This window comes from Pinus tabuliformis, chromosome 1_2 (genome assembly GCF_031772625.1).
Source record: "Pinus tabuliformis cultivar Carrire ecotype Pingquan chromosome 1_2, CPIR1, whole genome shotgun sequence".
Lineage (NCBI taxonomy): Eukaryota > Viridiplantae > Streptophyta > Pinopsida > Pinales > Pinaceae > Pinus > Pinus tabuliformis.
The window spans coordinates 292,518,384-292,546,360 of record NC_142298.1 but is presented as its reverse complement, the minus strand read 5'-3'; the positions used below and the strand labels follow the sequence as shown (position 1 = coordinate 292,546,360).

General features: G+C 39.1%; 1 protein-coding gene across 1 annotated transcript in view; it reads left to right on the top strand.

The window, feature by feature from the left end:
• LOC149205489 (dynamin-related protein 5A-like) overlaps nt 1–27,977 on the top strand; it is an 86,897-nt gene that overhangs the window by 30,564 nt on the left and 28,356 nt on the right. Inside the window, 1 exon segment of the mRNA XM_089395079.1 lies at nt 21,351–21,415. Coding sequence (XP_089251205.1) covers nt 21,351–21,415 — 65 coding nt within the window.

The following is a 27,977-nucleotide window of genomic DNA, read 5'->3' as shown; positions in this document are numbered from 1 at the left end:
CACCTTGTATCGTTAGTTGATTGGTTCTTTGATGTATTTCGAGTTGCTTAGGGCCTTTACACCCTAACCATATTAATCCTTTCAATACTGACAATATAGTTGCAATTCACAAATTAGCCGTAGCACTGTAAATCAACACAACCTTGAAACAACAATTGGCCCCCTACAAATTTCAATCAACTTACAACATATCTAAGATTTTTGCTATACTTAGTGATGCTCTACTGACTTGTTGTTCAATGCAGACCCAGTCTCCCAATTGTTCACTGCCTAGATCCGTCATCCTGTCGTTTACTTTAACCACATGCACTCTGTTAGCTTAGGTCACCCTCTACAGAGCTGACTATGAACGTACAACAAGAATTATACTTCAACATCCACAGAAATCTGTTAAATTTAGGTATGTTCTATGCTAGAGCAATTTATTTCAATTTTCATAGTTAGTTTAATATCTTTTCCAGATTAGCAATCACATCAGCATTAAAGTAAACTGCAGATAGACCATAAATATAAATCGCAGAAGACAAAGCCAAGACAAGAGGACACAAGATGTGGCGCTAGCCAGGGACAAACCCCAATGTGGGGAAACCCTTCGTCAATACTTCTTATATGATCTTCAATAGTTCAACACAAAGAGAGATAGTACATATACATCAGAAGTCAACATTTTGACTTATCAAAATAAGAGCAGAGATCTTCTCTAAGAAGATGTCACATGAGGTAGCTGATCTGAACTTAGGTGAAGGCAGACTGCTTCAACAGATCCTCTAAGGTGACTCCATCACCATATTGCACCTCACTGTGCTGCACCTCATCATCATGCTGCACTTGTCACTGTGTTGCACCCATTCACTGAGTTGCTCTTGTCACTAAGATGCAACCAGTCATGGTTGTACCCATCATGGTGCACTATGCTGCACCACTCACAGTTGTACCCATACATGCTGCTGTACATATTGCCTCCACTATGCTGCAATCATTACAGTTGTACCTATACATGCTGCTGCACTAACTGTCACCTACTGCCGACCAAGACAACTTTTTCCCTTACACTAAAAATTGCCCACATAGACCTGTGTCCTCCTTTCTTCAAACTCGGCCTAGCTGTAGCATTTAACAACCTTTCACGCAGTTACTAAGTAACCCTTGCTATGATGCTATGGCCTATGGCCTAGCACATAGCAACTCTGAAGTATATGTCCTCAAAACAGTTACATAAACATCATTAACGCAACAACACTAAGGAGCAGACTTCAATGCTTTCCTTTACTGTATAACTATGGCTTATCAAATAGTCCTTAAGGCATGTCTATATCAGCTTCCTTTATCACACAATCACCTACAACAAACATAAGACATTTCCTTGCTGCGTTATAGGGCTACCTTTGTTGCTTCATTGACAGTGGATGAATGCTCCCTTAGGACTGTGGATAAGGGCTGCTTCAGGCAACGTATTAGGGCCTTCATTAACAGCATATTAAGGCTCCTTCTGGACTGCGTATAAGTATCTCTTGGACAGCGTATTAGGACCTTTCCTAACTGCGGATTAGGGCCTTCATTTAGGGCCTATATTAGCTGTGTATAGAACCTCCTCTTAGCTGCGTATTAGGGCCCAGTTGCTGCAGAATAGGATCACTGTTTAGTTGTGAATAAGGGCTCAATAGATTGCGGATTAGGGCACCTTAGGATAGCGTATAAGGGCCTCTTTAACAGTGAATTAGGGCCACCCTTAATTGTGGATAGAGCTCCCTCCTTGACTGCGTAGAGCCTTCTCTTTTGACTGTGCCTTGCTCTTGTATAGAACAACAATTGGGGCATCTCCCTTTAGGTCAGCGTTTAGACTTCTTCTCTCCTCCATGACAGTGTTAAGGTCTCTCTCATAACGCGGATTAGAGCATGGCATATTCCCTTTGACTGCGTCTAGATGTTCCTCCCTTAACTGCGGCTAGATTGTTGCTAGGGCATCATAAGACTTAGGCTAGCATGTACTCTTAGGATCTCTTCTCCCACCAAAACCCAAAGACAAGTGGAGAGGAAGAGAGGAAGAGATCACAAGAAGAGTGTGTGCAAATGACTTGCAAGCCATCCCTTTTTATACTAAAATGTTGAGCACAATTGGGGTTTATTTGGTTGCTGGCCGACCTTGGCGAATTGTCTTATAACACAAATAAATTCATAACTCTATGAATACTTATCAGAATTGGATGATGTTTAGATCAATCCTACAACGCTCGATGAGAGGGATCCAAGAAAAATATCAACTGCCATTAATAAGATGACCCACATGGAGTTTGGCCCTAGTTGCCAATTTTAACAAAATCACTCTTCAGTTGCCAACAAAAAATATTTTTCAGCCTGCGGCCTTGCGCTTTGCACCTTAATACCTTACTCACTGTGCCTCAGAAAGCCTCGAATGTCAGCGTCAAGTAGAATTTTGGAAGGATTCCTTCATAAATAATCCTTCGCTGACTTGAGAAAGATATTGTTGTTCAACGTCACCACAAAAACTTCTACCTTAGGACAGTGCTAAGTTGCTCGAAGTAGTTATATTGTAGAAAAACAGAGAAAAATGGTATCTAGGTAGGGTGGGATCACTTCCACTGAAGCTAATCAAAAGTGAAGGGGTCTTAAAACCTCAGAGCCTTAGGCTCAAGAAAATCAGAGATATTCCAATCAAAATTAATGATATCCCCCAATTTGGGCTTTTGCCCCCGCTGACCCAAAATTTACCCAATGTTGCCCGAAACATTGGATAATTGGGTTTCCCCCCTTTATTAAGGCTATAGCCTACGGGGTTGGATAGGCTATTCCGTCCTCCCGTAGGCAATTAATCAATTGGGGACATTACATGGAACTTCTCTTTTCTTAGACCTTCATGTGTTATTGATTTTGTTCTTAAAAGGGTTTGAGTGAATAAGCCAGACATTATCTTTTGATTGTTTCACTTTCTATTGTAACATATTTCTTGTTTCTCCCATGTTTTATTGCTCCATTAGGTCAATGGGACGAGGGAAAGTTGCACCCACATCGGGGTCACTGTTTGGACTTTGTCTTTTGGATCAAAGTTAGTGACCATTGATCGAGGTAGAGACCATTAATTCCTAGGAGCCATGGTCCACCCCTGAAGGCTTTGTCCCTCGTGTTCATTGTTCTCAAAGAGAAAAGAATAAACCCTTTCTTGTAATAAAAGTGTCTCACCAATCCTAGCATGAGAGGTGCCCATTGGAGCTTGAATCACTCTTCGAGAGATTTTGGGCTTGGCCAGTGTCCTCTAAAATTCACTATTAGGTTGTTTTTAGTCAACATCAGAGCTTTATTGATTGGAATTTCAATTTCTCATGTAGGGGAAGGAAAGCCTCCAATCTTTTTACAAATCTTGGTTTGAAACTATTCCTTGCTAGTTTTACTTTTGCAACAATAGAATGAACCAAGGGATGGGTGAGGGCAGTGGAGCTCTCACCCCCAACAGTGGCCATGGGAGAAAAACAGAGGGAAATATTCAACAACCATGGTTTTTCCTTATTGATGGGTCTCGTTATAACATAAACTACATTTGTAACACATGTTCTCTTTAAATCTTGTGTCAACATTTAGATTTAGTACGCATTTAGCTTCCTCAAAGAGAGTTCCTCATTTTATCGTCCATCCTGGGAGAAAAGGATATATCAAAATTCAACTATAAGATAAGATAATAATATTAAAATCCAACAAATAGAAAAACAATATGTGTATGAAACTATGAAATGCAATCAGTGATGATAGTCTGCAGGAGTGCACTGGGCTGCTTCGAATGCAAAATAAAATTGATAAAAGATAAAATGTGTGAAAATGGTCCTACATTAAAGAAATGTTCAAGGACAGAGAAAATAAAATAAAGAAAGCTCTACAAAATGTCATTAGGTTAGGTAGAAAGTGAGGCGGAAGTATTTGCTGGAACTCCCCAACCTAGTGTTGGAAATAATATTGAGAGGGGGGTGAATCAATATTAGCAAGTCAATAATATTTCATTTCCATAATCAGATTCATATACACTATTTCAGTTAATGAAACTTGCGTGTATACGCAACTGTAGTTAAGGCAACTAGTGTAAACTTAGTTAATTCATCATATGTTGATCTTTAATCTGTGCATCAGAACCATATAAACAGTAATCAGGTGCAGTAAAAACAGAACAAACAATCACACACATGAACACAAGATATAAGGTGGAAACCCAGTGTGGGTTAAAACCACCTGCTGCAATCGTCTCTATCTTCTTTTAATAAGAAACGTCTTTTTACAATTTTTGCACTGGTGCGGTCTTATACCAGTACGTAGGCTTTTACTTGTCTTCTCTCGTTCTCTAGCTTCTCCTGGAAGGGAGCTTCAACCCCCTAGCTCTTGTACTAGCTGATGTGTTTACTAGTATGTAGGCGTTGGCCTATAGAAGGCTACAACTTTCTCTTTTCTTCCAAGGACCACGTTTCATAAATTTTCAGACTGGATCCATCAATAACATCAAATATATCTGCATCAACCAATCTCCTTTGCACCAACCAAAACTGAATCAACCAATCACTTCTCATAATGCTGTAACCATAATACAGTAACAGTAACTAGAACCCAAGCCAGAACCCAGAACACTGCAACAGTAAACAAAAGTAGCTAAAGAATATTTTATTAGGTATACGCTCCTTCTATGTGTCGAACCTGCGTACATTCGCTGTTTTCTCAAGGCGAACCTGCGTATACGTTATTTTGATATGCAGAACCATCGTGTATACGCGTCTTTGCTAAAGTGAACCTGCATACAGATCTTTAAATGATGATTTAAACTCTACAACAATTCCAGACGTCAATTATACCCAAATCATCATATTTACAGATTACAACATGCGCCGGTTGTTCAGATAAAAGATCAAATTCGCTGTTTTCTCAAGGCGAACCTGCGTATACGCTATTTTGATATGCAGAACCATCGTGTATACGCGTCTTTGCTAAAGTGAACCTGCATACAGATCTTTAAATGATGATTTAAACTCTACAACAATTCCAGACGTCAATTATACCCAGATCATCATATTTACAGATTACAACATGCGCCGGTTGTTCAGATAAAAGATCAAAACCACACAAACATACTTTTCTTCAAGCCTTAAGATCTTGACTGATTATTAGATCTTATCCTTCATCAAGCGCTAAGGTTCATCCTTGATTCAGATTCAGCTATGCACCATAACCCAATAACCTGTATTCTGGATCTTGCTCTTCATTAGATATTCAATACTTGAGTGCATTTGCCTAATGATCTTCTCCTCCTTTTATAGTCTTAGGCCTTATTCAATACCATGGTCCAAAACCACTTAGAACCAATACCTTGGATCAAATACGTGGGGTCAACACTTCGGAAAAGATACCTTGGACCAATACCATGGATCAAAATACCATGGACCAAATATCACGGACCAAAACTAAGTTTTCCAACATGTACGCGCCTTTCATTCCGTGAAAGCGCGTGTGTACGCTATATGCGCCTTTTTGTTTGCGAACCCGCGTGTACACGCAGCTTGGTCAATGGGGAACCTGCATATACCTCTCTTTCTTCATTCTGTGAGTTTGAATTGTGATATGTCATTGAGTGAGTTGCCATCAAGGACAACCCCTGTGTCATAGTGCAAAATCTGTATCATAATGCCAACAATCTCCCCCTTTGGACTTGATGGGAACCCCAAGTCACTCTCCCCCTTTATCATCAAGGACAAAGGGTTATGCTCCCCTTGAGTACATGTTGAATTCTCTGATAGGCTGAAGTGTGCTGATTGAGCTCCATGCTCCCCCTGAATATAAGCAAGGTTTGCAAAAAGATGACTTTATACATACATCATAAATGACCTTCCTATCACCAATGACTCATACATACATCCATTTCCCAATCAAGTGGGGATATACCAAGTTTGACTCATCCACCCAACCAAGTGGGGATATACCAAATGTTTATACATGTCAAAACAAGAACATTACATCATCCATCCCATGCATAGTGGGGAAACAAAATAGGTTGTTTCATGACCTTGACATTAAAAGATATACATGATATAGAGACCAAATATATGAAACAAGACTATGATAGTTATCAACAACTATCATCAGCAACATCTGTTAATCACCATCTAGACCGGCAACCATGATCTCCCCTTGAACTTGTTCCACCTGAAAAAACAACTGTCAATTTGTACCAAGATCTTCTAAGATCTTCTAAGATAATGCATTATATGCTCCCCCTGAACCTGTGCCAGATGATCACTGCTAGACTCATATCAGACTCCTTTCATCCTGAGTTTGGTCCACTGTTTTTCTTCAAACCAACATATAAGCGACTGTATCCACAGCAGCTGGTGTATGTACGCGGATACTTTTCATGAAACTCGCGTATAACTACTTTTCTTTGAAACAGATAAATTTCAACAGCAAGATGATGCATCAACTACTCCCAACTTCTGTTTGATATATTCAAATGTCTCTCTCGGCAGTGGTTTGGTGAATATATCAACAACCTGTTCTTTGGAGGGAACATACTCCAATTTGACCTTTTGTTCAAGCACTTGTTCACGTAGAAAATGATATTTGATGGGTATGTGCTTGGTCTTGGAATGCATCACTGGATTCTTTGAAATACTGATTGCACTTGTATTACCACATAGAATGGATATGGGTGGAGTACATGTGATCTGAATGTCTTGCAATGTTTGCATCATCCAAAGGAGTTGTGTGCAACAAGATGCAGCAACCACATATTCTGCTTCAGATGTAGATAATGCAATTGAACTTTGTTTCTTGCTGAACCAAGACACTAATTTGGAACCCATATAGAATGCACCACCATTAGTGCTTTTTTTTGTCATCAACGCTTCCTGCCTAGTCTGCATCTGTATATGCATGAAGTGTAAGATTTGTATCTCTAGGATACCATAAACCAAAATTCTGTGCTCCTTGAAGATATTTGAAAATTCTTTTGACTGCCTGAAGGTCTGATTCCTTTGGATTGGCTTGGAATCTTCCAACTATTCCCACTGCATGCATGATGTTTGGTCGGGTACCTGTTAGATAAAGCAGACTGCCAATCATGGATCTATAGGTTGGTTGATGTACTGCTGCTTATTCATCATTTGAGCTGAGATTGCATCCTGTTACCATAGGGGTACATACTGGTTTAGAATCTTCCATGCCGTATTTTTTCAAGATCTGCTTGAGATACTTGGTTTGTGATAGAAAAATACCATCTTTATTTTGTTGAACTTGTAGACCAAGAAAATATGTGAGCTCACCAAGCAGGGACATTTCAAATTCTTGCTGCATTACCAAAGCAAAATTTTGACTCATGGCTTCTTCATTGCTACCAAAAATGATATCATCAACATACACAACAAGTATTAACAATTTATCATTGTCAATCTTTGTATATAGATTGCTATCAGCTGATTCTTTTGAAAAACTTTGTTGATGGAGGTATTTGTCAAGATGATAATACCAGGCCCTTGGAGCTTGTTTTAGACCATAGAGAGCTTTTCAGAGTTTGCATACAAGTTTTGGATCATTTCCAAGGATGGATTTGTCTGGTTGTTCAATATATACTTCTTCTTCTAAGTCTCCATTAAGAAAGGTAGATTTTACATCCATTTGGTATACTTTGAATTTCTGAAAGCTAGAAAGAGCAAGGAACATTCTTATGGCTTCAAGTCTAGCAACAGGTGCAAAAGTTCCTTCAAAATCTATGCCTTCTTGTTGAGCATACCCTTTACAAATAAGTCTGGCCTTGTTTCTAATAACTTCTCCATTTTCATTCAACTTGTTTTTGAATATCCATTTGGTTCCTATGATATTCTTATCATGAGGTCTAGGAACTAATTCTCAAGTATTATTCTTTTCAATTTGCTTAAGTTCTTCATTCATGGCCTTGACCCAACATTCATCTTTGCATGCTTCATTTGCATTTTGAGGTTCGATGGAGAAAGCAATGCTAGATAGCTTGAAGCTTTTGTAATAGTTCTTCTTGTCTGCACACCTGTCTCTTTCTGTCCCAATATCTGAGTCTCTGCATGATTTTTCTGAACATACCTGGATGGAGTCTTTTCTTATGTCGTTATCTGTTTTTCTGGTGCTTCATTGGTTTCTTCTTCTTCAGAATTAGTCTGATTTGATGTGGAAGGATAATCCTCATCTTCTCCACAATCTTCGGTTTTACCTGCTTTGGATTTTTGCTTGCTTCATCAACCACAACATCAATACTTTCAATAATTTTCCCAAGTCTTTTAAAATAACACTTATATCCTTTACTTCGGGAAGAGTAACCAAGGAGAATGCCTTCATCTGCTCTGGGTTCAAACTTGCCAAGTTTTTCATAAGTTCTTTTGATGTAACATTTGCTTCTAAAAACTTTGAAGTATTTTACAGTAGGAGTCTTACCATACCAAAGTTCATGTGGAGTTTGAGTGCTGTTTACCCGAATGTTTGCTTTGTTGAGAATAGTGACGGCAGCAAATGCAACTTCGCCCTAGAAGGTTGCAGGAGTTCCAGACTCATCTAGCATGGCACGAGCCATTTGTTGAATAGTTCTGTTCATCCTTTCTACTCCATTTTGCTGAGGAGTCCTTGCGGTGGATAATTCTCTTTTTATTCCATGTTCTTCACAAAAGTTGAAGAATTCATTGTTAATTCCCCTCCATGATCAAATCTAAGGCATTTGATTTTGCGATCTGATTCATTTTCAACCAAAGCTTTGAACTTTTCAAATGCTTCATTTTTATGTTTTAAAAGTCCTATCCAACACATTCTAGAAAAATCGTCAATGAACAATATAAAGTATTCTTCTTCACAAGGTGATTTTTTTCTTGATGGACCACATAAATCAGTATGAACAAGTTCAAGAGGCTTACTAGCTGATCCTTCATTTTCAGGAAAATGTGCTCTGGTTTGCTTAGCAAATTGACATGATTTGCATATTGTATTTTCTGGAATGCTGATATCAGGAAGATCATGAATGACCTAGAATTTGCATGCTTTCCTTATTTGAGGGAAGCTTAGATGCCCCAATCTTCTGTGCCATAACCAGTTTTAATCATTTTTGCTTAGATAGCACTGTTGTTGTCCTCCCTTGAGTATGTATAAGTTGTTTGGAGTTCTTATGGCTTTGATTACGGTTTCTCCTCTATCAAGCTCACATACAACACATCCATTTGATCGAAATACTACTTCATTTCCTTGATTACACATTTTACTGACACTCAATAGGTTATGCTTTAGACCATCAACATACATAACATTCCCAGCTTTAACTTTTTCATTTAAAAGAACAACACCTTTACCTTTTATGAAAGCATGAGTGTCATTTCCAAATGAGACCTTCTTTTCCTTTTGTAAGGCATTATATGACTGAAGATTTTCTTTATCACTTGTCATGTGTTTCGAGCATCCACTGTCGATGTACCACTGATTTTCTTGTCCTTCCGCATACAGGGCTATACCACATCTTTCTATTTGTGGTTCTTTCTTTCTCCATATTTTGGGATTTAATGAAGTTTGCTCCTTTTGAGATGATTGCCGAAATTTACTTCTGCATTCAGATTCTTCGTGACCAAAGTTGTTGCAGATAGAGCATTCTATTTCATTTTCAAGAAGAGAAAAGTTATTGTAGGTCCGTTTCATGATCCTCGTCACATTCCTTTGATTTTGTGTTTCTCTAGTCATGATGGTCTTTTAAGCAACACTTTGAGCAGCTTTGTGTCCAAATTTATGACATGAAAAACATTGGCCATTGAAGAAGTTCCTGTGATTATCGAATCTACTGACTTGATGATTGTAGTTGCTATTCATTCTTGAAACAGATTGAGTATGATTTACCTGAGGTTGGTTGTAGCTTCTGTTTATCCTTGAAGTAAATTGAGCCCGATTTACCTAGTGATCTGCTTTATGCCTTTGTTGTTGATTATCAAAATGTTCACTGCTCTTTGCTGCATCAAGATAGCTTTTAGTGGAGGTTGACGACTTCTGTGCTTGGGATGCTTCTTCAGTATATCCAAGCCCTGTTTTTATCAGAGGAGAATACTGCACTTTGATAATTTCATTTAGGGTTTTTGATCCTTTAGCAAATCTAAGATCGAGAGCTTTTGTTTTCTCAATATCCTTTCTTAGACCTACAATTTCACATTCTAGTTTTTCATTGTGTTTTTATCTTTCAGCAAGTTGGAATGTCAGAGTATCTATAATCATATTCTTTTCTTCTAAACAAATTTTGAGTTTAGAGATTTCTTCATAAAGGTTGTCTTCATCTAAAGCATCCAAGAAATCATCATCTTCAAAAGCCATTAGAAGTCTATAGTCATTACTATTTTCATCTTCATCACTATTTGATAAACCATCGCTATCTTCATGCGTATAGTAGCTCTTCTTACTTACATTTTATTTTCTATTCCATTTCGCTGATTCTTTACCTTTATCCAGCTTATCTTTATGAGGACATTTGGCTGCATAATGACCGACTCGTCCACAAGCAAAACATTTGAAAGACAGTTTACCTCTGAATCTCCCAGAACCCAGTTGAAGGTTCTTGACAAAGTTTGCTTTTTCCTCTCCTTCTGAAATATGTCCTGATTCATTGAGTTCTTCTCTTCCTGAAGCTTTGAATGCGACTTCTCTCATCTCTGATGGACCTCCTTTTCTCATTTCGAAAGCAGTTAAGATTCTGTGCAGCTGTGTCATAGTCAAAGCTTCTTCTCTCATCTCTGATGGACCTCCTTTTCTCATTTCGAAAGCAGTTAAGATTCTGTGCAACTGTGTCATAGTAATATTCTGAAGATCCTGCTTTTCTTCTATGGCAAAAGATTTTGATTCAAACTTAGTAGACAAGGATTTTAAAACCTTTTCAACTAAAGTAACTTATTTTATCTCTTCACCCAAGTTCTTCATGCAATTAACGATCTCATCTATATGTAAGAAGTAACTAGTTATACTTTCATCACTGTGCATTTTGAGAGTTTTATATTGAATTCTAAGAGATTGCAGTTTTGCATGTTTTACCTGATTTTCTCCTTCATAGCTTAGAACGATCTTGTCCCATATTTCTTTGGCGGTTTTGAGTTGCATAACTTTGACAAATTGTGATTGTGACAGACTCCCCAATAATGTATTGACAGCCTTGGCATTGGTTTCATATTGCTTTTTACCTGTCGTATCTGTAGGATTTGCCGATGGAAATGTATATCCTGCTTCCACGATTTCTCAGACATCTGTTCTAAGAGATTGAAGATAGGCCGTGGTTCTTACATTCCAATAAATGAAGTTGCTCCCATCAAAGATTGGTGGTCTAATGGATCCCTCTCTTTCATAGCTACTCATGATGATAGATCTTCCTTCAAGCAATCAAGCTTCTTTGGAAGGACCTGCTTTGATTCCTAGTGTTGGAAATAATACTGAGAGAGGGGGGGGGAATCAGTGTTAGCAAGTCAATGATATTTCATTTCCATAATTAGATTCATATACGCTACTGCAGCTAATGAAACTTGCGTGTATATGCAACTGTAGTTAAGGCAACTCGCGTATACCCTTCAAACTTATAACTTAGTTAATTCATCATATGTTGATCTTTAATCTGTGCATCAAAACCATGTAAACAGTGTTCAGGGGCAGTAAACACAGAACAAACAATTACACACATGAACACAAGATATAAGGTGGAAACCCAATGTGGGTGAAAACCACCTGCTGCAATCATCTCTATCTTCTTTTAATAAGAAACTTCTTTTTACAATTTTTGTACTAGTGCAGTCTTATATCAGTACGCAGGCTTCTACCTGCAGAAGGCTACAACCTTCTCTTGTTTTCCAGCTTCTCCTGGAAGAGAGCTTCAAATCCCTAGCTCTTGTACTAGTTGATGTGTTTACTAGTACGTAGGTGTTGGCCTATAGAAGGCTACAACCTTCTATTTTCTTCCACGGATCACGTTTCATAAATTTTCAGACTGGATCCATCAATAACATCAAATATATCTGCATCAACCAATCTCCTTTGCACCAACCAAAACTGAATCAATCAATCACTTCTCAGAATGCTGTAACCAGAATACAGTAACAGTAACCAGAACCCAAGCCAGAACCCAAAACGCTGCAACAGTAAACAGAAGTAGCTAAAGCATATTTTATTAGGTGTACGCTACTTCAATGTGTTGAACCTGCGTCCATACGCTGTTTTCTCAAGGCGAACCTGCGTATACGCTGTTTTGATATGCAGAACCAAGTTTTGATATGCAGAACCAACGTGTATACGTGTCTTTGCTAAAGTGAACCTGCGTATAGATCTGTAAATGATGATTTAAACTTTACAACAATTCCAGACGTCAGTTATACTCGGATCATCATATTTACAAATTACAACATGCGCCAGTTGTTCAGATAAAAGATCAAAACCACACAAAGATACTTCTCTTCAAGCCTTAAGATCTTGACCTATTATTAGATCTTATCCTTCATCAAGCGCTAAGGTTCATCTTTGATTCAGATCCAGCTATGCACCATAACCTAATAACCTGTATTCTGGATCTTGCTTTTCATCAGATATTCAATACTTGAGTGCATTTGCCTAATGATCTTTTCCTCCTTTTATAGTCTTAGGCCTTACTCAATACCATGGTCCAAAACCACTTAGAACCAATACCTTAGACCAAATACCTGGGGTCAACACTTCAGACAAGATACCTTGGACCAATACCATAGATCAAAATACCATGGACCCAATACCACAGACCAAAACTAAGTTTTCCAACATGTACGCGCCTTTCATTCTGTTAAAGCGCGTGTACGCTATACACGCTTTTTTGTCTGCGAACCCGTGTGTACACGCGGCTTGGTCAATGGGGAACCTGCGTATACCTCTCTTTCTTCATTCTGTGAGTCTGAACTGTGATCTATCATCTGAGTGAGTTGCCATCAAGGACAACACCTGTGTCATAGTGCCAAATCTGTATCATAATGCCAACACTTAGTAGGCATAGATGCATTTTCTAGTGATGTATAATGATCTTGTAAAGATTGATATAATTTGTAACGCACCCCATCCTAATCCCAGCTCATAACACTAGTTAGAAGGAAGTGGTTACTATGTTGACTTGAGATCTAGGGTAACGTTATGGAAATGGGGTCTAAAATTGTAATATCCTTTCTCAATAAATTCTACCTAAGGAGGAAATTACCCATTTTTGCAATTTTGGAGGCTGATACAGTTTTTTGGACACCAAGGAAAAGTGGGTCGAATTATTTTGTTAGTGGAATGTGGGGGCCACACCCACATGGAATATGCACCCCATGAAGAGAAATTCAAATGGCTAAGGGAAATCGACTTGTTGGAGGGAGGGACCCACATGGGGCAAGGGGGAACTAGTATAAGTATGAGGAATGGAGCAACTATTGGAACTTTTGACATTTTATCTCTTACCTTTGTTGCTCAAGTTGTTTAGCTGGGTCACAAGATTTTTCCAGGGAGAAGACTCATCCTTCTCTTCGGTTGACCTTGAGTGCCACCCTAGGAAGGCAACATACATTTCAGTGGGAGGATTGTGGGGAGGTCGTGGTACCTTCAACTGTCATTTCTAGCCAATGTGTACTCCAGGAGGACGCAAAGGTCAAATTGTTACTATTTAGTAGAGCGAATTCCCAAGGGTGATTGGGTTGGAGAAATTTGGGAAATTTCACAAAGGGAAAAACCAGCCTTTGGGGTGATTTTTGGAGTTGGAAATCGTTTCTTGGAGGGAGGCCACATTATTGTTGCTGGGGTCTATGCAGGGGGTCACTGAGCCAATTTTCATGGGGCTTGGTAGGTTTTGGGTGGAATTTCGGTCTGGAAACTACTTTTGGGCACAATTTTTGGGGTTCTATGTAGCAGATTGAGGAGTGATAAGACACATTCAACAACAAACATTTGGGTGGGATGTAGTTTCCAGGCTTGGAGGGCGTAGCACAAAAATTGGGTAATTCCGGGAGGTCGGAATTAGTCCAATTCCTTATGGGTTTTGCTACGTTATACCTTGGGAGCACACCTCTAATTTTGCAGAATTTTTGGAGGTGATATGGGCCCTCAAACACCAGTTTCCGGTAGTAGCAGTGCAACAATTTATGGGTGCAACGTACAATCAGTTCTGAGCAGATCTCATGGGGTGTTTTTAGCTACTCTCACCTAAGTATTTTGCTTTCTTTTCAGCAAGCCCAGGTGCACACTTTCCACCACCTGATGTAACAAATTTTCAGACCATTATTAATAAATAGGCTTAGACTTTGGTCGCTGCAACATGGTTTTTGACTTATGTCTATTTGTGAAATGACTCCAGAAATTTATATTAGTTGAATGAGTTGTTGCTTATACATGTTTTTCATATTTCACTTAATATTTCCATTAGGAATATTACAAAAAATTTGATCTTTTTCGACTTCCTTAAAACCTCAAATGGATGACCTCATTGCATTCGTTTTGTTGAGATGATTTTGGCGATATAAATTTTGTCCTGATCTAACCTCTGGATCAAAATTTACATCCATTTAAAGTTTAGTACCATGTCATCCATCTGCCATGTGGCCCACCCACATGGTTGTCCTAGTTAGCCTCATTGTTGCCACTTGGTGTTAGTGCATTAGTTGTTGACCCGCTCATGTCCGAGGTCATAACAAATAAATAAGTCTATGTACAAGCTGTTGACCTACTCATCCTTCCACGCAAGTCACACAACAACTGCAAGTAGGGGTACGCCCCTCAAAGCCATGTCACTCCGGAGAAAACTGTCTCATACGTAATACCTTGAAGGAAATACCCCGACGGAAACTCTGTCGCACTAAGTTCTTAATTGCCGAGGTCCCGAGGTCTTACCACATCACCCTGGAGGAAACTCACCTTGGTGGAAATCCATCTAGGGAAAAGCTCCTCGCGAAAACTCTTTCTCAGTGAGAACTCCTTCTCGAAAGAAATACATGCTGGGCCTGCTTCTGCCATGTCATCTTAGAAGAATCTCCCTCGATGCTCTCCTCAGAGGTAAGTCATTCTCGGTGATAAATTGCCTCGGAGGAAACCTACCTCAGTGATAAACTCTTGCGGAGGAAACTCCATCTCGGAAGAAAACAAGCTCGAGTCCACTCCTTGTTGTTTTTCCATAGCACTAGAGAATCTAGGCTAGGGTCTTAGAATCTCTAACACAACCAACTTAATTGCCACAACAAACTACTTTGCATAGCAAAATAAATACGGTAGTAAATCAACACGTGCACAAATAGACAACTTTTTACAAATTTTCAACAACCCAACTTCGTTGTATTATCAATATATAGTACAACAGTCTAGGGCTCCCATATCAGGGATCATGGCCCTCATACAATCACTGATACAAGATACAAACTAGGGTTTGGTGTCAACAAGTATGACAACCAATCTACCCTGAACAAATACAACTGGCCTACTAGTTGATGTACTGCACCATCACAACTCCACTTGATCGTACCCTGAACACATCTGTTGGTCCTTCTGCTCCCAATCTCCAGCAACACTGATCTTCCTCTATCAATGGATCGTGTTCCTTTAGGTCACTGAACATGACTCTCCAACCTGCCCTCTAGCTAATATTAGTTCATCAACGAATCAACACATAGGGTCTTCTTATGAGTTGTTCACAACTCCGTTTGTGAACAACTCCTAGATGGCACTGGGCCACTACTGCTCCTCAACTTCTTGGGATTTCTTCCCACTATTGCCTTCATGTGCTACTCCAATGTAGACAAACTTAGGGCATGGAGGGCTGCCCTCTATCACTACAAGATGTCCTTCTCTTCAACAAACTTGGGCTTAATGACTGGTCCACTTGGCTGCCTTCTTTTTTCTTTCAAATAGTCAACCCTTGACCTTCAAATCACTTCCTCTTCTAGCAGACCTATAGTCCTCCAAGGTCTGCACTTAGGGCACTTCTGAACACATACTTGCTGCCCTCCAAACAACCACAAGATGCCCAAACAAACACTGTCCAAATTTGGACTATCACCCTTATAAATTCATCAACTTAGACTAGCATACAAACCTCTTGAAGACTGCTAGCTGTCTGCAACCTCGGCCTAAGCACACTTGTTCTGTAGTTTTTCAGCCTATTTAGGGCACCAAACTAACCCTTAACCAATCCTCAAAACACTGCGTTCTTCCTCCTACAAGGTCTGTCCAACCAATACTATTATTCTAGGTTCATGTGGCCTTATTTGCAGCTGTTCTAACCATAGTTCAACTCCTCAAACAGGCCTCGACCCTTCTTGAAATAGCCCTGTATACCTTTGGCCCTGTTCATAGATTCACAAAAGTATACCACCCAAACGTGTGCCCAAAACTACCCTTTTCTGTCACTGCCAGCTCTCACCAACTTAGCCCCACAATCACAAGAAGAAACACGTCAAACCAAACCTTCTCCTTAACTTTGCTAGGCCTCCTTATGACCGCGGTGTTTTGGAGAATTTGGTATCTACGGATAAATACTAATTCCCTAGATAAGTATCCATATCTAGAACAACAGTTTAAAGTGTTTTAGTCTTTTCCTATAAGCAATAGATAATATGAGAAGATGAGAAGACCTACTTGTAGTTCTGCTTTCCTCTCGTCTCCTTTGTATTGATCCTGTCACTCCTTCCCGTACTTAATACGCTTGAGAAGTACCTGTAAACACAACAGAAAACAAAGAATTGATCAAAGCAAAAGATCTATTGAATATAAGTGAATGGAATCAGATACATTTCACACATATAAGCATTATAAAACAATACAAACATATGGGAGAAAGGTTCAAACACTTTATTGAATAGAAGAAGGAAATCTAACCACTTGTGTCTGATTATTCCTCCAGCTTGGATCCCATCCACATCACATCAAAAGCATGACAAACTTGTAGCATTACAATATTTGCTTCATAGCCAAATCACATAGCAACATTATCTCCTTACAATTCAACATAATTCAGCCCTTAATCACTTTGATGAGTGCTCAATTTATAGGAAGATGAAGGAGGTTTTGTCATAAATGGTGGCATTGAATGGCCTTCCATACTTAGAATTAGTTCCATGGAGGAAGGGATGAGGGGATAGGATGCACCTTAACTCATTTCTCATCCATTTTCGAGCTCATAGGGGTTGATAAGTGAGGGAACCTTCTAGATGACTTCAAAAGATAAGAATATTCCCCAAACCCTATGTGGATTTCGCTCAATCTCACCCAACACAGGTGAAAGGAAGCCTAAGTGCTCCATGGACTTAACTGCTATGCAGCGCGCCCTTACATGGGCCTACTTGCGTTGGTCCCTCTAGAGGCTATTTCTGGATGTCTTCAAGTCATGAAACTCTCTGGGAAGGAGGCATTCAAAGGGGTGACTTGTTTAGGGCATGTAGCAACTGAAATTAGGGTTTGATGAGCCCTAAAGCACTGATCTGGATGACGGGATTGATGTGCCCAAATGGATCTGTAACACGCAGCTACCTCAGACTAGATGCTCCTTCGCTATGATGAAAATAGCTCTTGGTGATGGTGAGAATGAAGCTCCCTCCTCATTCTATTTATATGCTTTCTTAGGCTAATGTCTAGCCCTTCCAAAGGGTCTCTTCAAGTGAATCTGACTTGATTCTTTAAGACAATTAGCCCACATAGACATATACAAATTTATTTCTCTCAATCTACAAGGCCTCTCTTGGTGCTTCAAGCAACCCCTAGGTCCTCTTTAGCTCCTCTTAGGGTGCTCTATCATCTCCAAGTGCCAAGTTTGCAAAATCCTCCTTGGTTTCACACCCACAAGCTTGGGTGCAAAACCCACATTTTGGTACTTAGCCCCCAAAGCCCTTTTGTGGTGCCAATTCCTCCACGACCATGTACCCTAGGGTTTGGAGTACCTCCCAACCTACAAATCTCTACACGCTTGGCACATCATTTGGGAAGAAACTCCCTTGGCGAAAACCTATCTCTGAGAAATCAATCTCGGAAGATTGGAGAGGAGCAACACTGCAATAACTCGTGAGGTCTGAGATTCCAAGATCACGGTTACCAGTGAAAGGTCATATGGGCTGGAGGCATAAGGATGCGGAGAGCTAATAGTAGAGGGACTGCGCCCACATAAGTTAATTCCTATTGTCTACATCCATAGAAACTGGCACTGTGATGGTTCTGTAAATGTTTGAGCTTGGCACCAGGACTCGACCTGTCGCTCTTAAGGTTGTTATCCACTTTGGAGCATTCTTTCCAGAGCTTCTACATGAGTTTTTCCTGGCCCATTTAGCCTGTATATATATATATATATATATTACACTTTCCTTCCTGAGCTTTGCCATCTTGGTCCAACCCCATGGCTTGTGTCCCATGTACATGCATTTATATATTTACATGCTGTTAGCTTTGCTATTTCTCCTGAGCTTAGTCTGTTATGAATTTCAAACCTGGTAGACATGTCAAATTCATTCATGAGGCATAATCCTACCCCTTTCCAATTACTCATGTGATGTACAGTGTTTCAAAAACTCAGGAGACTTAGGCAGCGTTTCAGACTTCGGTCAATAATAGACCCATATACATATACTTGGAGAGGCTGAATACACGCCACAAGTTTCAAATCCAAAGCTCAGATTTACACAGAAAACATTTTAATGACAGGGACATGCCCATACGTTTTACGCAATTATTAAGACTACTGTCAAGCCCATAACTAATCATAGGAAAACAAGCCCTTCCTCAAGAGACTTTGCACAGAGTATTGGTATTCCTCATTTATGATTGAAGCCCCAATTCATATTACAGATACAACTTTCAACCAGTACAATCACATGTACATGACATTTAGACAAAAGGAAACACTGTTGGATACTTATCTTATGCAACAAAACAGTTTTCCAACTAAGAGTGGGACTTTGACTCTCCACCCAACCATAGAGAAGTTGCAACCGCTATTACTTGTAGTTGTCACCCCCAAGCCAAATTCCAATGCTTTAGGTGGAATGCTTCTGAGGATTTTAACCAAAAAAAACAACTGAAATAGGATGTCCCAAGGACACACTGTCGTCATACACCAGCTACATACTTGTCAATCACATTATTCAGGCATATTCACATTCATGCCAACACATCACACTGCAGAGAACTTTAGCTCACTTTCAGGAGAAGAGAGTCCACTGTAAGGAAGGTTTTTCAGTGGTTAAGCTGTTAATGGGTAAAGGAATCACTTCTCCAGGTGGTTCTTCAGTGAGTCAAGCACCAAATCTTTGTCCCCAAAGCAACTCTTGGTGTTTCATTAGCCCTCACAAACACTTGAGTGATTTTTCCCAGTCCAGCAGGTTCAATCCATGAACTTCTAGTGGGTTTTTCAGCCTTACTGGCAAGCCATGCTCTCTGAAATAAATGACTCAGCAATCCTCACTCAGAGGGTTACTCAGCTGCTGTCCTTTTTCCAGGATTTAATTCCATGTCAAAGATCAGTTGATCTCCCTTTTGGCTGTGTGTTCTCACACAACAATTCCAAGTGCTGCCTTCTCTGCAGATGCCTGCTGTCTGTGCGTTAACGAGAGAGCACATATGAATCCATCCCCAAAACAAACTAATTGCCCCTCGCTTCCCATGATTTGTAATTTTGTACAACAGTCCACGTCTTGACAGTGCAGCCCATGCTGCTTTAATGTTTTGTCCTTTATTTGCTTGCTGTTTGAGCTGAAGGACACTTGGACCAATCCTTCCTCTTTCAGTTAAATTTAATGCACAGACGACACATTTAATTCTTTTTAGCCAACCAGGACTGATATGGAATCCGTGCGCCTCTTTCAGCCATTTTAAAATAATTACAATTATTTACAAGAGAGAAATGTTAACCAGTGTATGTCACAGAAATGAGGCAGGACTGTGATGGATATTTTTATAGTAGTTCAAACTTCAGCCTTTGGTGGTCAGGATTTGAGAAATATAATATGTTGAGATGGTGTAATCCTCACTTTTCACTATGGTCAACTGATATTATGTCATGAATGTATTTGGTTAGGCATTAATGTCATCAATTATTCTAATGCTAGGTTGTGGTTAAGGCAAACATGATGTAGGCCCATAACCCTCGTTGGGGAAAGTTCCCTATTTACTTGAGTTTTGTATAAATACATAACTTTCTCAGTTGTTGATCATCTTATGAGCCATTGCTTTCTAATAGAAGTGTTTAAACTGGCAGGCACCATATCTAGTGTGGTGTTCTTTTGTTCTATGGCCATTTTTTCCTCTCTTTGGTGCGTTTGTGTTATATCTCTAGTATACCTATGGATAGCTCTAGTGCACTTCTTCAGTGCTTTTTCTCCTGTTTATCACCGGAATTTGGGTTTGCTGTTGGTTCCATTCAATCCCTTCTAGTCTCCTGTGATCTGCATATATAACACTAACAGACTCTGTTTAAACTTGAAACAGTTATGTGGAATCCCTTCTTCAAGATATTTGTATACCGGACTGTAGAAGAACTCTGGGTTCATCAACTGACACTGAAAATTTCTGAGGAAACTGTTTCTAAGTGAAGTCTGCATTTGGTCTATTGCAGTATTCTACTTGTGGTGGATTGCTTTTGGCAAAGGTTCATTATATTCCTCCGAACTTAGCATCATATAAATAAGCACCTGTTGCACCCCATCATTGGAGTGAATTTTCTCGAAGTTTTTATATCCTTCCAATGCCTCTTCAAGCCACTAAAACCATAGGATATTTGGAACGTAAAATACATCATTGCAATGCCTTTGGAGTTTTCACTAGGCTTGAATAGCCGTCAGTGAGGTTAGATTCTATTCTTCTTGCTTAGGTTAGATTCTTTTTACCTGATTAGTAGCCATCTATTTTGTTCTTGCTTAGGTTAGATTCTTTTTACCTGATTAGTAGCCATCTATTTTGTTCTTGCTTAGGTTAGATTCTTTTTACCTTATTAGTAGCTGTCTATTTGTTCTTGCTTAGGTTTGAAGGGAAGCTTTTTCCTAATTTTTGAAGCGGTACAAGGTATAAAATTGCCATCAACTTTAATCAGTACTCAGTTGTGTGCTTGGTCAATGCCATAATAAACCCAAAGATAATAATGGCCTTGAAAACTAATTTTTGAAAATGATAAAACAAAATAATATTAAGGAGAAAACTAATAATCATAAAAATAACTAAATTTCTCTGGATAAAGAGTGGTGACTGGTGAGGCATGGAAAAAAATTGAAACTACGGTTCAGTCCAGTGAATCAGTTGGGGATCATAGATTCTTGCAATGTTAGATAATTTGTTTCAGAATTTTTAGAATTACAAGAAGGCTGGATCTGATATTCTTTATTTCGCAGGAGAGAGAACTTTTGGAGTCTTGACAAAGGTAGATCTGATGGATAAGGGAACCAATGCTGTGGATGTAAGTTGCATTTTAAAAGGTTCTCCTTAGGTGTAGCATGCATTTATTTGAATTTGCTTGAAGTTTCCTTTATATATTGTAATATGCTAAATAAATTTTGCGACACTTTATTTCTGTGGTCTCTATCTATTTTCCTTGATATGATGTTAATCATACTTTGTGATGCTACTAGTTATTTGCTTGATGTCAGTCCAAGATTGCTTTGTTGGTGCATTGTGAACTGTATTAGTTATCTTCAATGTTGTTTGCCTGATCATAATTTACTTTGTATGAAGAATGCTTCTCAGACTTCTGAAACACGTGCATTTCCTACTTGCTTGATTTTCACTCTGATCTTATGTGAACATGGAGGATTGCATAACATTTTAACTGCACATATACAATTCACTGTAGATCTGGTACAATGTTGCAAACATTGGCATCGGGACAAAGTTGGCAAAGGGTTTGAAAAACCAAAAAATTGTAAAAATTGAGATTAGCAAACATCGGCCAAATTAAGATACCACCAAAATGTCAGTAAAAGTCGGCAAACATTGGCTAGGCCAAAAATTGCAATTTCGTGATAAATAAAATCGCGATGTTTGCAACACTGATCTGGTTTACATATGAACTATTTCCATCCATTTTTATCACTGTTTGTGTTTTTATAGTGACTTCCCCCATTATTTCTGTTAGGATTTATGTTTTGATATGAAAAACTTAAAGAAAATAGAATGATGCACAAGTTTCTTGCCTTTTCAAGTCATGGGTAAACTGTGTAGGACCACTTACTACGAGGTTAACCCAAACCTGGTTTGCCTAATCCAGAAAAATGTTGAATTTTCTACAAGGTACACAGTGGAATTCTATTTTCTGTTAGATAATTACTTCCTAATGATTTTACACACAGTATTCTTATGCCAAAGATATTATTGAGCAATTACACTTCAAAAAATATCAACAGTTAATAGAAATCTGTGCCAATATCCAAGTCAAAAAATACTAGTCAAACTTAGTGAAAATCTAGCAAGTCAATGCTGGTGAAACCAGTCCAGCAAGTCAATGCTGGTGAAAACAGCCAAAAGTCATTGCTGGTCAAACAATCAGCCTGCAGTCAAATTCAGCCCCGCGGTTGAAGTTTGGACCTGTAGTCAACTCTGCGGCCTGTGGTTAACTCCTGCAGCTGTGGTCAACTCTGCGGCCTGGTCAAGTTTGTGTCAAGTAGCTTGGTCAACAGTCAACTTGTTCTCCTTTTCTCCACACGTGTGATTGTCCAAGAGACATCAGAAAGATGAAAGAAACTCGCCTGGTGGAGAAAATGAGATGTCACATCATCTATATATGCTAGTCGAATGGGGGTAAATTAACCTAAGGGGCAGACCCTTTCATGAGCTGGGCCGACTTGGTGCTCCAAACGTAATTTTCTATTTTGGCATGCGGGAATACCCCCTGTTGCTACACAAAAATCAACAAAAAATAGAGGTTTGTTGTGTAGATCAAAAAATAAAAATTCTGCTATGAATACATGTGGATAGGTACTGGTTTAAATACAGGTTTCTGCCTAGATCAACCTCTTATAAGGCTTCTAACTTCTTTTAGAATCCTGCTATTATGTCAGAAAACATGGTTGATTTTTGTAGCTATGTGCTATACAGTAATGTGTTTCATTCAACACACGGCATGACATTAACAAATGTAATAGCATCATAGTAGCAATTGAATTATGTTGATTGAATATGTAAATAACAATCAACAACAATTATGCTATAAGGTGGTGCTCCATTCTGCACATTGCTGACAGAAGACAATGCATTTATGCTGCGAAGATGGAGACAAAGGACATAAGTCTCTTAAACAGCTATGGCTAACCATATGACTTAATCTTTTAGAGGTGATTGAAGTTTCTCTCTCATTAGCAAATGACTTAACACAAGAGAACCAGTGCTGCCTGCATCAAATTATACAAAAGAAAACAACTGAAACAGAGAAGAATGTAAATCCATTCAGGATTCAAAAGAAATCCATCATATGTAATCCATTAATGTTACAAATCAATTTTTTCGGAGGAAAAACCTTCGAGTATTTTCCATGATCCATGGATGGTAAACAGGGTAAAACATCAAACCTGTGGCCTCCCTAACTTTGGGGGAGAGATCTCTCATGCTTGAGATAACCCTCGGGGCTAATGTTACACATCAATTTGTACTCACATCATAACGTTTAGCTGTTATTACTTATGTTAAGTTCCTTTTTTTCCCTCTTATTTTTAAATGAAATTTTATAGCTAGAATTTGAAAATGTCTTCATGGATGGAGAATTGGCCCAAGAATGACGTTTTTGTCATGTTTCATTTTGTGATGATTTCTTGGAGAAACAATACCCTAAGTTGCACCGATACAAACACAAAAAATTTATACAATAACTTGGACATGGTACTACTAGGATACAAGTTATTAAGAAAAATATATGCATCTCTATGTTGCATGAGCTTCTGCAATGTGGGAACTTTGGGTATGCAGGTATGTGGTACAATCATCTGGAACAGCTAAAAGCTTCACCCAAATTTGCCAAAACGGTGGGTTGGTAGCATCAATAATATATATTAAAAAAACAAAATCAGATGACAACATTGTTGTATGAAGAGAGTCAATTCATTATCACAAAGTGGATGCTGTAAGTCATGTGACATGCTAAACTTGTCTTGCTTAGCTACTGATATAACTGTAGTGGCTAGCCTAATAGATTGGTCAAGTTATTAACTTATTACTATCGGAACCAAAGGAAATGCTTATCAGAATTGAGCCATCTTTGTAGTCTATAGCCTGAAGTAATGAATGATTGCGGCCACATTGTCTTGATTGCATTCCAACTTCTTGACATGTTTATGCTTTTTCTGTTATAAAGTGTGAATCAAGTCTAATAGTAAGTCTTAATATTAACAAATAAAAGAATGCATCAAGCCGAAGATTTTTTGAAGGAAATGATGTGTAATAGGGCTACAACAGAATGATGGATGGATAGTCAATACTATGGGTTAGGTAACATTTAGGAAGCATTCAATTTGCATAATTAAATGCAAAGAAACTGTAATGCCCCTTTCCAGACCATTATAGAAGAAGGGATTGACTTAGTAGCCTATTTTGATTCCCATACGCTATGGATGGAGAAAAAAAGGGATCAGCTGGTTTAATTGATTGACGATGTTATAATATATTAAATAATAAATAGGAGGATGGTAAAAATAGTGGGCCATGGTATTTATAGCTCCCCATGGTATTCCAAGTGGAGGAAATGGTTATAAAAAAGAGGGGAGCTCAAGGAAAAATATGAGTTGATGATTTGAGAATTAAGCTTAGAGCTTGAGTAGCTTACTGTGTGAGGGGAAAGTCCTGTGTAGAGCCCAATTTCAGTGGTGGAACTATCCACCCTATCCTAATGGTGATTAGTTTTCGCGGTGAAACATCCACCCTGGCTACTCTGAAAGGAGAATTATTCAGGTTTTCCCTTGGCACTTAACAAAGAGAGGAGGATCAAATAACATTCTGAAGGTAGGCCAAATTTCTAGTGTTATTGGGAGGGCCAAATTCCCACTAAAATAAGGCCGAATTGCAGTAACATCTGGGTCAAATTATCTTGAAAGAGGGTCGAATTGTTTTGGGTTTGAGGAAGCGGGAAATGAGGATGCCAAATTGCATTATAATCAACAAGAGGAGCGCATAAATTGTGGATACCAAAATTGCATCTAGGAATTCAAGCATTGATTTGAGAAAGCTGTGTTGGAGCAAGTTGAGTTTGCCAGTGTAGTTGCGGCCAGGGTTTCAAGCCAAAAATTTCTCCATGGTTGGGCCAAATTATTTTCTAGTGGACAATCTACCAGGTTTGCCCAAAATAAATTAATGTAAATCTTCCTCAGTATTTTTAATAAAAATTGGTTGGGTTTTTGCAATTTTTTTTCAAAATTCTGTGAATTCATGGTTTCCTAATTTATTGTTGAAATTTATACAAATTTTGAGCAAAATTATTTCTGGCAAATTTCTGAAGAAATTTTTGGTAGGAAAATTATAAATTAATTGAAAGGGATATTCACTGTTCAGTGGCATCATAGCTGGTCCTCTTGCCAGCCTGAGGGTTTATATCAATTTATGAAACCAGAAGACAAGGAATTCGTGACATACATGAGAGAAGAAAGGAAAGGAATTTCCCTATCCAGAAATAGAGAAGGAAGAAGAATGGATGATCGAGAAGATCAACTATGGGGAAGCATCATGCATGCCTTGAGCGATTTAGCTAGGGGACAACAAGAATTGGTATAGGGACAACAAGAGTTGGCACAGACATTGGCCAAAGGGCAGTAAGATTTAGTGCAGGTTCTCACTTAGACAATAGCGAGCATCCAAGGGAATCAACCCAACTCCAATGGCAATGATGCAGGAGGCTAGGGCATGCGTAGGGCTAGGGCATCATCTTCTAGGAGCTGCGTAGATCCTCATGGCAACATCTAGGGCAACTCTTCTTAGGGCAACACATCTCTTAGGAGCTCTCCTCCCACCAAAACCCAAAGACAAGTGGAGAGGAAGAGATCACAAGAAGAGTGTGTGCAAATGACTAGAAAGCCACCTCTTTTTATACTAAAATGTTGAGAGCACAAGTGTGGGCAATTTGGTTGCTAGTCGACCTTGACAAATTTCCCATAACACAAATAAATTTATATCTCCATGAATACATGTCGGAATCGGATGATCTTTAGATCAATCCTACACCTCTCGATGAGAGGAATCCAAGAAAAATATCAGCTGCCATAAATAAGATGACCCACATGGAGTTTGGCCCTAGTTGCCAATTTTAACACTATTCCTTCCTTTGATGGCATGTCTAGTTGCATCACCTATGTTTGGGTCCATAAGTTGGATAACTATATCCAACTTAACACAATGGAAGAATTAGAGGCTATATTGTGTGCTACCTTACATTTGGAGGGTGAGGCACACAAATGGTGGTACCATGGATTAACCACTTTGGGTCACTCCAATATCACTTCCTACTTGGAATTTATAGAGAGGTTGATCAAGGACAAGAAAGATCTTGAACTACATTTCAGGGAGTTGGCACAACTTTGGCAAACAAGAACTCCAAACACCTATATTTTAGAATTTAAGAAGTTGGTAGCGATGGTTACATAGATCTGAGAGGAGATTGGGTAAGTTGTCTTTGGAATGGTTGTTTGAGCCATTTTGTGGTTGGGTCAAAGCATTTAACCCAAACACACTATAAGATGCAATAGGATGAACCAAAGACATGGAGGATGTGGTTACCAAAAGGGCCCCAATAAAATTCACTGCTCCCTAGAAAGACAAAGAGAAGAAATTGTGGCAAGGTAAGGGCAAAGTGGAAGATACCAAGGATGAATAGGAGGAAACGACTTTGCTTCAACTGCATGGAACCATGGGTACCGGGACATAAATGTATGGGGAAAGGTAAGGTCCACTATATCAAGGTGCTATTAGACGTCGAAGAAGAGAAGGAACCAGAGGCCATGCTGGATAGTGGGCAGTAGTGACGAGGAACCATCGTAGAAGCCAACAAAGAGGGCTACTATATCCAAACTCTCTTGTGTTCCCATGTATAACACTTTCAAAGCTAGAGGGGTTGTGTAGGACAAATGAGTGACTGTCCTTACGATGGGGGTTCCACCCACAATTTCATAGATGCAACCTGGGTAGCCAAAAGGTTTCTGCCTACAAAAGAATTCAGGTGGTTTGGTGCTGAAGTGGCAGGTGATTGACTCAATGCATGTACATGGAGGGTCCCACAGATGGAGCTCAAGATGGGGAATTATCCCCTTATTGATGATTCTTATGTGGTGAAATTAGTCGACACCAATCTCATATTGGGAGTCCAGTGGCTTATTTCGATAGGTAGGTACTGGAAATATTATTGAACCATATAAATGGAGTTTGTCAAAGCTGATGGACAAATAGTGTTATTAAGGGGAATCGCTAATGGTTCACCAAGGGTTGTTATGGCCAAAAGATGGAGGCCATATTTCGACATGGTTACATAGCGTGTGCTGCAAAATGCATGGTGACAATTTAGAAACCTCTAGATGGCAAGGAGAACTACCCAACAAATATCCAAGCAAATATTGGGCAAGCATCATAAGATTTGGAGAGATCCCACTAGCAAGGTCTCCTGATGGGGGGATTTGAACACTCTATAGGACTAGAGGAAGGGGCAAAGCCAATTATAACAACTTCTTATAGTAACTCCAAGAGATTTAAGGAAGAGATTGAGAAGACTATCAAGGAGCTATTGGATATGGGGCACATAAGGCCTTTCTCTAGTCCATTCGCCTCTTCAATTGTGTTCGTAAAAAAGGATGGGTCCATGAGGATGTGTATGGACTATAGGGCCTTGAACAAGAATACCATCGGGAACAAGTACCCAATACCCAAAATCGATGAGATATTAGATGAACTACATGGCACCATTTATTTCCCAAAGATCGATTTACGATCAAGATATCATGAGATCAAGGTATGTGAACAATGTGTGCATAATATCGATTTCAAACTTCATTATGGAC